Raw genomic sequence first — 12219 nt, 5'->3', positions numbered from 1 at the left:
GAAGTCTGACAGCAACTTCAAGCGACTGCACATGCTCAGTTAAACATGGAGATGAGGAAGTGGCTGCCCAAATTTCCCTGATCCTCCAGAAACGGCACAACACTGGAGACTGTGCATTCCAATACATTGAACAGTGTCAACATGCTGTACTTCCCTCAAATACCCTCTAAACTCACCAGAATATGCTGGGTCATGTCCTGAGATTAAGTGGCTTAACTGAAACTGTAGGTCTGTATTTTCATACAGGGTAGGGAAAAAAATGGCTGCACCTACACTCATTATCTGCTGTAGCCTTTTCAGTTGTCTCCTCAGATTCAGCCTCCAGCACTGTATCCATAAAATAGATATTCAGATAAAATATTATAATCATACATGGCAGCGCTTGCAAATTTATCTCCGGAGATATGACTTCTCAGTCAAATTCAGCCTAACTTTCGGTCTCGCGAACAGATTCTGAAATCTAGAATGTTCTGCTGACATTGGCTCAGGGAGCTGGGTTGGGACTGGATTGCTGATTTTCTGTCTCCTGATATGCAACTTGGTTACAGAGAGTCGCTCTGCAAAGCCCTGCAGCTGTTGCTGGCTATTTTTTAATATTGTACTCAGCCCCTGACTACTTCAGACAGAACTCATCACTTGTAAGTATCCCACTAGTGTTAAAGGCACAGCATATACTAATCATATCAGCATTGTAGCATTGCAATTACTGAATAGCTTATACATTCTCCTACATCCAACTTTTGCATAATATGATCGCACATATTATAATCACTAAGCAAAGGCATATTTAATCGAGATTTTATGGTTGTAGATCAATTTATTTATGAAGTTCATTTAATTTAACTCCATGAACTTAGTTCATTTAACTCTATTTCTACAATTTAAAGTGGTAAAACACATGATTTTCTCCTGCCAAAATATTCATCAAAACAAGGAAAATCATTATTTTAATGTCCACCTGATTAAATGCTGAAGCATAGTCATGTCATTGTTTCTATCTGCAAATATAGCTTTCTGTTACTCAGCTGATTTGTATCGATGGGGATGGAGAGCCATTGATGGGTATTTTCATGTAAGTGACCCACAGTCTGGAGGCCCAATAAGACTGGAGGCCTAGTTAGTCAACAAATGTTAGTCAACAATACAGCCAAGAATTCAAATAACATCATGACACATATTAAAACCAGCCTATAACTTTCAGAGTAAAGGGGGTGGAGACTAAGCAACATGGTCTCTGCTTCATTTATCCTGACTTTTATACAAGGGTTCTAACCCTATAGTCTATTTAATTTACCATGTTTAAAGGGGATGAGCTGTGAGAACACAGTAGAGAGACTTCAATCATGGTCCAGTAGAAGCCCCAACACAAGCCTGTGGCATAGACCTGTGCAGGAAAGGGATAGAAACCAGACCCTGAAGCATAGCACTCGTTACTAACTTTGCTGCCTTGTTGCTATTGTTGGAAATACTGTTGGGAGGCTCCAGCAGGAAGTTGCCATTTATCTGTACAATCTCCCATTGTTTATCACATGGCCTCCTCACACCCTCGAATCTGACAGGGTCCAGGCAGCAAAGCCCACTTTGAAGAGAGGAGGGGAAAAAACTGGGAGGAATACATAGGTGTTGGTCTCATACTTATAATTTCTAACTTCAGTTCCTGTTTGAGATTTCTACAATGATGGACAAAGCTGGAAATCTGCTTATTTATAGTCCTGACTATGATATAATTAACACAATATGCATTGGAAAATAGATGAGCTCCTGATTATGCCACTGGAAAGTGAAGCAGGAGGGCCTCCTCCAACCTTATTTCCATGGAAAAGTTTGACTTGTGCCTTTTCCAGGTAAAGAACCAAGTCTGATCCTCTGGGAAAGTGATGAAAATCTCCGAGGATGGAGCTGAAACATTGTGCTGTCTGCCCCATTTTTTTCTGACTTTTACAGAAAGGAGATAGGTATTTCTCAGGATGAATCGGGCCCATTGAGTGATACCCCTTGGCCATTGGTCAGGCCAGTTATCAGCAAGTTTTTACATTATTTTTTTTCTTTATTGCTAACATAAAAGGTAAAGCAATCAATTTGTGTCTGTGGGTCTGTGCAGAAACATTCAAATCTGTTACATCAAAAGTACATCATCCCATTGGTTAAGTCCTTCTATCTGAATTATTTAGTTGCATTAGTTCATCTGTTGATGTCATTCAGACATACCTTCAGATTCTTCCTTGGATTCCAGGCATACCACTTTCTCCAAGTCTGGTTCAATACCTATATGTAAAGCAGATAAATGACAGCAGCTAGACGAGCTAATTCGTTTTATAACTTGTGTGGGGAAAAGACAGTTAAAAACTTATCTGATTGCAGCACATCTCTCTTGGGTAACTTAGTCATGGCTCAACTAACTCTTCATCCACTCTGCAGGAATACTTCAGTTGATGCTGTAATAAGGGCAATCCTGAATATCTTTTTCTCCTTACTTTCCAATATCTCTCCTGAAGATATGGCTGGGGGACATTTGCACAGCTATGAGCTGCCTTCACGTACTTCATGCTACTGGTCACTCATCATGTGAAAGCCTACACTGCAAGTGTCAGCAAACTATCTGACTAGAGAAGCACCAGAGAAAGGATTGATATTATCCTCACCTCACATCTGATCCTCATTCTCCAGGCTCGCAGCTGAGAATAATCACTTAGACCAGGCACCAGAGGATGGCCAAGGCACCTTGGAACTATGCCCTGTCATGAATTTTGCCTTCAATAGGAGAAGGAAGAAAATTGGGAGGAATCTATTAGACTATTGGCCATTTTTGTCTGATTTCCCTTTCATGAAGAGCTTTGGGATGCTTTTCTATGTTACAGATGCTATGTAGATGAAAGGTGATGTTATTACATCGCCATCAGTTCCAACATCGACCCATGTTCCTGAGAATTACGAGATGGCGAACAAAGTAAAGCAAGTCCAGTACACTCATGCTTGTTTTAGTCCTGACCCTGAGATAGTTGATATAAAAATCCTAATGGTCATTTTATTCCTGTATTATCTACTGGAGACCACATTTTTGGATCTCAGGATAAGCCCTCAAACTGGACATGTAACAGACTCCAACAGATGAAATAAAGTTTGTAATAGAGGGTCATTTATCAAGGGTTTTCCTGACAATGGCAAGGGTTATATAATAAAAGCAAAATACTGCAGATGCTGGAAATCTGAAATAAAAACAAAAAGTGCTGGAAAATACTCAGCAAGTCTGGCAGCATCTGTGGAAAAAGAAGCAAAGTTAACGTTTCAGGTTAGTGACCTTTCATCAGAACTGGCAAATATAAGAAATGTAATAGGTTTTAAGCAAATAAAGTGGGGGTGGGACAAAAGAAAACAAAAGGGAAGGTGTTGATAGGACATAGGGTCACAGAGAATAACTGACAAGTAGGTCATGGGGTAAAGGCAAAGAATGCGTTAATAATGTGGTGAAAGAAAAAGTGTTAGTGCAGAGAAGGTGTTAAATTACAAAATAATGAAAGCCCTAGCCAAAAGCACAAACATGAAAGAAAAAGTGGGCAGGCACATGGTAAAAAAAAATTTAATGATGAAACAAACTAAAATAAAATGAAATAAAAAGAAAAAAGAAAAAGTGGCAAGGGTTCACTTTCAGAAGTGACTGTAAAATCAAAAATATTGGTGGGGTCAGTAGTCCTAGAGGTTACTGGAGGTCTCCCTCTAGGGGACTGCTAAAGATAGTAGGATTGGAGAATCGGGCCCTCCACAAGCAGACGTTTGCTGGTTTAGGGATGCATCTACTGCATCCTACAAACACAGATCAGGGTAATATGCTGTCAGGCCCTAAAAAGGACCCTTTGTCTCCAAATTTGCTTTGAAATACAAAATTAATGCAATGTCACTCAACTTCAAACTCACAACTGTACCACTAACATAGAAAACCTCATTGTGAAAGTGGTACACAGATGCCTGGGACCACTTCCCTCCTCGAGCAGTGCACCTCACACTTTTTCATAAGGACAGAGCCCTCTTAGGTCACACACCTGGATCAAATTCCTTGACAAGATATTGATCTACATACACAATGGGTCACCACTGGGTTATTCAATGGGAAAATCAAATACATGGGCCCCGATTTGAGCTGCTTTCACCTGGCAGAAACCAACAAAAATAATAGGAGTCACATCACCACTCCCTCCCCCCAAACCCCACCGATTCCTGTTCTTTCCCACCGTGCCCCAATATTAACCTGCCCTCCTGAGCAGGACTCCCACAGGAAGTGGGTCCTACTTTAAATATGCAGACAGTGTTTGATGATGTCATCGGAATCCATGGTGTAGTGTTGGAAAATAGTAGCCCTGCCATCAAAGCAGCATTGTACACTGATTGACAGATGATCAGCCATGATCTAATTGAATGGCGGAGCAGGCTTGAGGGGTTGAATGTCCTACTCCTGTTCCCATATTCCTATAATTTACCTGCTCAGTGGCAGCCGTTAGGTGCCCACACCAATTACTGTACAAGATGGCATCTGGCGCACTTCTCGTTGGAAATGGGCGCACTCATCTAGGACCCAATTTTCTACCTCAAGGAGGCCAATTACGGACTAAAAAATTAGTGCCACAGAACTCAATTTCTCCCTCGATAAATATTATTGTACACAGCAAAGTATAAAATCGATCATCCAGTTAATTCACTTCCTGCTCTTTTCAGTAACATTTAAGCCAATGTAACAATATAACTATATGACTTTGATAAAACTATCTTGACCGCAAGCTCAAATCCAAGCTTTAGTTGATGTTTGAAGTTGGCTACCATCTGTGGGTTCATTTCATTTGTTTTACTTGCTGCCCAATGGCCCACTACAGAAATATGAACACTGGTCTTTCACCTCTGAGTCCTGCATTCAAATCTAATTGGGTTCTGTTTGAAATAAGTTTTGGTTCAGTTCCTCACAGGTATGGGCTCACAGCACAAATCTGCTTCTAATTTTCAAAAATTGGAACTGAATTGTTAACTTGCTCCAAGCAACAATGGGACAACTGTCCTGGGAGATGGATAAGCATTGGTGCAATGGTGGACTTTAGACACATTGATGAGACAGAGTCGAGCAAACTTTGCTCAATATCTAACCATGCCTGATACTAATATGGGTACTCCAAATGGAAAAGCGCTGACATCAATCATCTTGATGAAAACAAAATTCACAATAAAGGTTGACAGCAGTAGAAATCAATCTCACAATTTGGAATCAGTTCCATTCAAGTTCTTTTGCAGGTGACCCAAAGCTGGCACACCCAACAAAATGAAGGCAAAGGATCTAAACTGCTGCTCTCCAAAAATTCTGATGGACATATGTCTGAGGAGGAAACAATTGGATATAAATTGCTACTAAGTCTGGAAGTCAGAAAAGAAGGATTTTGAATTCTCACGTACTTTACGAAGGTCGTTTATTCATGTTGGGAAGCTAAGTTGATGGGCCAAGACGCAAAAGGCAGGACACAACCAAAGTTAAAAAGAATAAAAAAAAGAAGTCAAGGAAAATCAGCAACTAGGTGACCTCAAGCTTAGGTTTTTAAAGTCTGAAAATTGTAGCAGGAAATCCTGAAGTGTGTAATGAGTTATCCAACTTTGTGATATGGGAAATAATGGATTTGTGTGATAAGTTTAGATTGCAGCATGAATGAGCAGTAATGTGTAGAGTGACGTATTTGGCTATTAGGAGATACTAGAAAAGTCCAGAGGATCACTGACCATGGTATCAACCAAAGAAAGGCAAGAAAGCTTGTAGTGAAAAGACAGATTGGAGGCTTGAAGTGAGAATTGGACTATCTATCAGATGACCAGTTTTCCTCCTAATATTTGCATTAATTTTACATAAAAGCAGTAAGGCTTCATGAATTCATCCCTTCTCACATTGATCCTTACCTTGGACAATCCCATCTGCTCCTATATTTATGTCTCCAAACACAAACTGGATCTTTTCCATTGCTTGGATCCTATCAGAGGAGCCATGCAAGGCATTCTGCAGGATGTTCTTTGCAAACTTGGCTCGTAGAGAGTCTGGTGCTATTTGTTTGGCTTCCTCAGGATCTGTGGGGCCCATTAAATTTCTCCACTCTTGCACTGCATTGTCTTTACTCAAAATCATCATCAACGAGGGACCTCTACAGAAGGTGAAGAAAGGATAGGAATCTATTGTCAGTGTTAAATCAGCTTTAGTCTATTTGTCGGGAAGGAGCATGACTTCTTAACTGAAATAAACGTAAGCAGAAGGTGACCCTGAACTTGGGCAGCACAGTGTTTATTTTTCACTGCATAGCCTCCTGAGCCTCCAATAAGGCAGACAGGAAGTGCATGCTCATTATGAGCCAGAAATGCACCACCTGCCATTTTGGTAAAGGCCCAGATATCACTGAGAAGTGAAATAGGCATGCAGAGTCACATTCGCAAGTCACTGCCGGCCACCTCTACCCACCCACCAATCACTTCTATTGCCTCACCGGCCACTGATTGCCACCAACACCTCCCAACCCAGTCATCCCCACTAACCACTCTTCCCTCACCTTCCCAGCCATCTCCTCAGCCACTCCTGTTTGCATTCCTGATACGCACCAACCCACCCACCCCATTCCCCACAAATTTGCTTACCTGAGGGTTGCTGTAATGCCAACATTGGCCCAATCTTCAATCGTGACTTACTTGCAAGCTGGCTGTTGCTCTTAGCAACTTGCTGGCTCAGTGTAAATGAGGCCCAAGGTCCAATACCTTTGGTGCGTCGGGCCTCGCTAGTTAGGTGCAGGGATAATTTCCTGTTTTACTGCTAAATGCTCACAACCAAGCCTCAATATCTCCTCACTCAAAGCCCACAAGGTGTAACTTAGACAACAGCAGGAACCCTGGCCAATCTGTCCCTCTCCTCCTGCTGCCACAACTGACATCAAACCAGGTACCATATAGAATCATAGAAATTTACAGCACAGAAAGAGGCCATTCAGCCTATCGTGTCTGTCCTTCACTGTGTAAGTTTTGTTTTTAAAGGAAAATAAATAATTTGTTGCTAACTTCTTCCATCTAATTCTGAATCAAAATGCATATACTCATCAATATCCAGTACTGGAGGACACTGTGATGGGCAACAAGTCATTCCAAGAAAAATAAATAGCTACCAGAATTGCCTTTTAAATTAGAGGGAGTATCATCAAGGCTAGCTGAAATTAGAACCAACATTGGCATTTCTTTGATTCCTTTTTCTTTCAAAAGATATTCTTTAACACAATAGAGTGAATGCCTTGGAGGACATGTTGAAGAGTAGAAACAAATTCATATGAATATACAAACATTTAACAAAAACAACTGATATTTAGATAGCACCTTTAGTATATGAAACTTTCCAAATGCTTCACAGGAGCATTAAAAAACAAACTATGACATCGAGCCACATAAGGAGATATTAAGTCAGATGACCAAAAGCTTGGTCAAAGAGGTAGGTTTTAATAAGTGTCTTAAAGGAGGAAAGCGAGGTGGTGAGGTGGAGAGGAATTCCTGAGCTTAGGCCCCACATGCTGAAGGCAAGGCCACCAATGGTGGAGCGCTTAATATCAGGGATGCTTAAGAGATGAGAATTAGAGGAGTGCAGATATCTTGGAGGGTTGTAGGCCTGCAGGACATTACAGAGATAAGGAGCGGCAAGGCATACCTCAAAATGAGGGGTCAACTGGTGAAGCTACAACACAGTACTACTTGCATGCCAAACAGCGTAAGCAGCATGCGATAGACAGAGTTAAGCGAGACCGCAACCAACGGATCAGATCTAAGCTCTGCAGTCCTGCGACATCCAGTTGTGAATGGAGGTGGATAACTAAACAACTAACTGGAGGAACTGGCTCCACAAATTTCCCCATTCTCAATGAGGGAGAGCCCAGCACGTCAGTGCAAAAGATAAGGATGAAGCATTTGCAACAACTTGATCCATCTCAGCCTCCTCCTGAGGTCCCAAGCATCACAGATGCCATTTTTCAGCCAATTCAGTTCACTCCACATGATATCAAGAAATGACTGAAGGCACTGGATACTGAAATGGCTATGGTCCTGAAAACACTCCAGCAATAGTACTGAAGACCTGTGCTCCAGAACTTGCTGCGCCACTAGCCAAGCTGTTCCAGTACAGCTACAACACTGGTATCTACCCGGCAATGTGGAAAATTGCCCAGGTATGTCCTGTACACAAAAAGCAGGACAAATCCAACCCAGCCAATCACCGCCTCATCAGTCTACTCTCGAACATCAGTAAAATGATGAAAGGTGTCATCAACAGTGCTATCAAGCGACACTTGCTTAGCAATAACCTGCTCAGTGATGCTCAGTTTGGGTTCCACCAGGACAACTCAGCTCCTGACCTCATTACAGCCTTCGTTCAAACATGGATAAAAGAGCTGAACTCAAGAGGTGAGGTGAGAGTGACTGCCCTTGACATCAAGGCAGCATTTGACAGATTATGGCATCAAGGAGCCCGAGCAAAACTGGAGTCAATGGAAATCAGGGGGTTGGAGTCATACCTAGAACAAAGGAAGGTGGTTGTCGTTGTTGGAAGTCAATTATCTCAGCTCCAGGACGTTACTGCAGGAGTTCCACAGGGTAGTGTTCTAGGCCTAACCATCTTCAGCTGTTTCATCAATGACCTTCCTTCAATCATAAGGTCAGAAGTGGGGATGTTCGCTGATGATTGCACAATGTTCAGCACCATTCATGAACTGCTTCAGTATCTGAGGAGTCATGTAGAAATGCAGCAAGATCTGGACAATATCCAGGCTTGGGCTGATAAGTGGCAAGTAACATTCATGCCACACAAGTGCCAGGCAATGACCATCTCCAACAAAAGAGAATCTAACCACCATCCCTTGACATTCAATGGCATTACGATCACTGAATCCCCCACTATCAACATCCTGGAGGTTACCATTGACCAGAAACTGAACTGGAGTAGCCATATAAATACTGTGGCTACAAGAGCAGGTCAGAGGCTAGGAATTCTGCGGCGAGTAACTCACCTCCTGACTCCCCAAAGCCTGTCCACCATCTACAAGGCACAAGTAAGGAGTGTGATGGAATACTCTCCACTTGCCTGGATGGGTGCAGCTCCAACAACACTCATGAAGCTCGACACCATCCAGAACAAAGCATCCCGCTTGAATGGCACCCCATCCACAAACATTCATTCCCTCCACCACCGACCCACAGTGGCAGCAATAGTGTACCATCCACAAGATGCACTGCAGTAACGCACTGACGGGTCCTTCAATAATACCTTCCAAATCCGCGACCTCTACCACCTAGAAGTCAAAGGGCAATAGATGCATAGGAACACCATCACCTGCAAGTTCCCTTCCAAGCCACACATCATCCTGACTTGGAACTATATCGCTGTTCCTTCACTGTCACTCGGTCAATATCCTGGAACTCCCTTCCTAATAGCACTGTTGGTGTACCTACCCCACATGGACTGCAGTGGTTCAAGAAGGCAGCTCACCACCACCTTCTCAAGGGCAATTAGGGATGGGCAATAAATGCTGGCCTAGCCAGCAACGCACATATCCTGTGAATGAATAAAAAAAGAGGCCATAGAGCCACTTGAAAACAAGGATGGGTGTTTTAACATCAAGATGTTGCTTTATCAGCCAGGAATACAGACAAGCTCAAGCACAGATGAAACACTGCGGTGACCACCGATGTCCGTTGATCTCCTTTGCATCGTAAGAAACAAAGAATCCATCAAAGGGATTGGGCATGGGCATATTAGTGTAGTGGTTATGATACTGGACTGTGATTTCAAATTCGACCATGTCCGGTTGTGATATGCAATTAATTTAGATAATCTGTGGGCTAGTACCAGAGACAATGACCATGAACACTCCTAAATTGTTGTAAAAGGCCAATTGGTTCACTGATGTTTTTCATTTTGTTGTTGGTTCTTAATGCTCTCAGTGAATGCTACCATATCTCAAGAACCAAGTTTTTAAAAAGTAGTTAAGAACAGAATAATAATCAAAGACAAGAGAAAGCCATTGGCCAATCAATCTTGTCCCTCTAGTACCCACACCCAATTGCATTTTGAATACCCAGATCTACTAACATTGCCTGGCAGATTATTCTGAATGATTATCGTCCTTTGAATTTAAATAGCTTTCTAATAGCTCATTTTAGTTTATTCCCCCACTCCCCCGGTGTGTGAATATAAGAGGATATGGGGAAAGGAAAGGAAAAGAGGAATGAAGTAAATAGCTCCAGTTGGAGCTTACATTAACTCGGCCACAGTGACTGAATGGCCTCCTCCTTGAAACAAGCAAGAAATAAAAGCAGAATACAGCAGATGCTGGAAATTTGAAATAAAAACAGGAAGTCCTGGAAATACTCAGCAGGTCTGGCAGCCTCTGTGGAAAGAAAAACTGAGTTAATGTTTCGAGTCGGATATGACTTCTTCAGAAATGAGGGAAGATGAAATGTGATAGGGTTTATGCTGTTGAAAGGGGGGAGGAGGAGGAAGAACAAAAGGGGTCAGTGATAGGGTAGAGGGCGGGAGAGATCAAATGACAAATATGTCATGGAACAAAAGGCAAAGGGAGTGGTAATAGTTGTAGTAAAAGACAAAGCATTTGTCCAGAGCGAGTGTTATTACAGAATCACAGAATTGTTACAGCACAGAAGGAGGCCATTGAGCCCGTCGTGTCTGTGCTGGCTCTCTGAAGGAGCAATTTACCTAGTGCCACTCTTCTTTTCTGCACTCTCCCTAATGCCTTCACATCTTTCCTAAAGTGTGCCACCCAGAACTGGACGCAATACTCCAGTTGATGCTGAACCATGTTCTATAAAAGTTTAACATAACTTCCTTACTTTTTTCTCTATGCCCCTGTTAATAAAGCCTAGGATGCTGTATGCTTCTGTAAGGGGAGATTGGCATATGGGGATCATGGGATACTTGGCATAAAGCTTAGGCCCCTGAATCTTGAGAAAAGCTTGTCTGTGAGACACCGCGAACCACATGAATAATCTAATCAAGAGGTAGATGAGGTTAGGGGAAAGACACAGGAATCACATGAATAAACTAATCAAGAGGTAGACGAAGTGAATAATATGATCAAGGAAGGATGATCAAGGAAAGATGAGATCAAATGAGAAGGTGATGGAATTAAAGAAACAGTTTATCAAGTAAACATCCTGTAACTGTATAAATTGAGAGTAGGACTTCTCCTTGCATGCTCGTAACAAAGATCACTCATTTGGACAAGACATCCGACTCTCGAGGTGTTTTTGGGTACCAGGGCAAGCCCTCACCCTTGCACTTTATTAGCCGCTCTCTCAGCCTGTCCTGCCACCTTCAATGATTTATGCACATATACACCCAGGTCCCTCTGCTCCTGAACCCCTTTTTGAATTGTACTCTTTATTTTAGATTGTCTCTCCATGTTCTTCCTACCAAAATGAATCACTTCATACTTATCTGCATTAAATTTCATCTGCCACTTGTCCGCTCATTCCACTGACCTGTTTATGTCCTTTTGAAGTTCTACACTATCCTCTTCACATTTCACAATGCTTCCAAGTTTTGCATCATCCACAAATTTTGAATTTGTGCCCTGTGCGCCAAGGTCTAGTTCATTAACATATATCTGGAAGAGAAAAGATCCTAATACCAACCCCCGGGGAACTCCACTACAAACCTTCATCAAAAAACTCCAGCAAGTTAGTTAAACATGATTTGTCCTTAAAAAATCTGTGCTGGCTTTCCAACAATAAACCTGCATTTGCCCAAGTGGCTATTAATTTTGTCCCAAATTATCATTTCTCGAAACTTCCTCACCACCGAGGTAAAACTGACTGGCCTGTAGTTGCTGGGCATATCTTTCGACCTTTTTTTGAACAAGGGTGTAACATTTGCAATTCTCCAATCCTCTGGCACCACCCTTGAATCTAAGGAAGAGTGGAAAATTATGGTCAGTGCCTCCTCAGTTTCCACCCTCACTTCCCTCAGAATCCTCAGATGCATTTCATCCGGTCCTGGTGCCTTAACAAAAATGGGCAGAATAATGAAGAGCTCTGTCCGAAAGCAAAAACATGAAAACCAAGTGTAAGAGCGGCACATGATAAAAATAAAAACAATCAAAACAGGGATCATGGTCTGAAATTGTTGAACTCGATGTTGAGTCCAGAAATAATGTTCAACAGAAT

At 42.1% G+C, this 12219-nt stretch overlaps 1 protein-coding gene across 2 annotated transcripts in view; it reads right to left on the bottom strand.

Moving 5' to 3' along the window:
• The window catches only part of nme9 (NME/NM23 family member 9), a 120935-nt gene that overhangs the window by 32261 nt on the left and 76455 nt on the right, over window positions 1-12219 (bottom strand). For both annotated transcript variants that reach the window (XM_068035878.1, XM_068035877.1), the window contains exons 16-17: window positions 5923-6161; window positions 2209-2265 (exon numbers count right to left, since the gene is read on the bottom strand). In XM_068035878.1, the coding sequence (XP_067891979.1) occupies window positions 2209-2265; window positions 5923-6161 (296 nt within the window). The remainder of the gene's footprint in view (window positions 1-2208; window positions 2266-5922; window positions 6162-12219) is intronic.

The sequence above is a fragment of the Heterodontus francisci genome, chromosome 7, assembly GCF_036365525.1.
Source record: "Heterodontus francisci isolate sHetFra1 chromosome 7, sHetFra1.hap1, whole genome shotgun sequence".
NCBI lineage: Eukaryota > Metazoa > Chordata > Chondrichthyes > Heterodontiformes > Heterodontidae > Heterodontus > Heterodontus francisci.
This window is presented reverse-complemented; position numbering and strand designations above follow the sequence as displayed.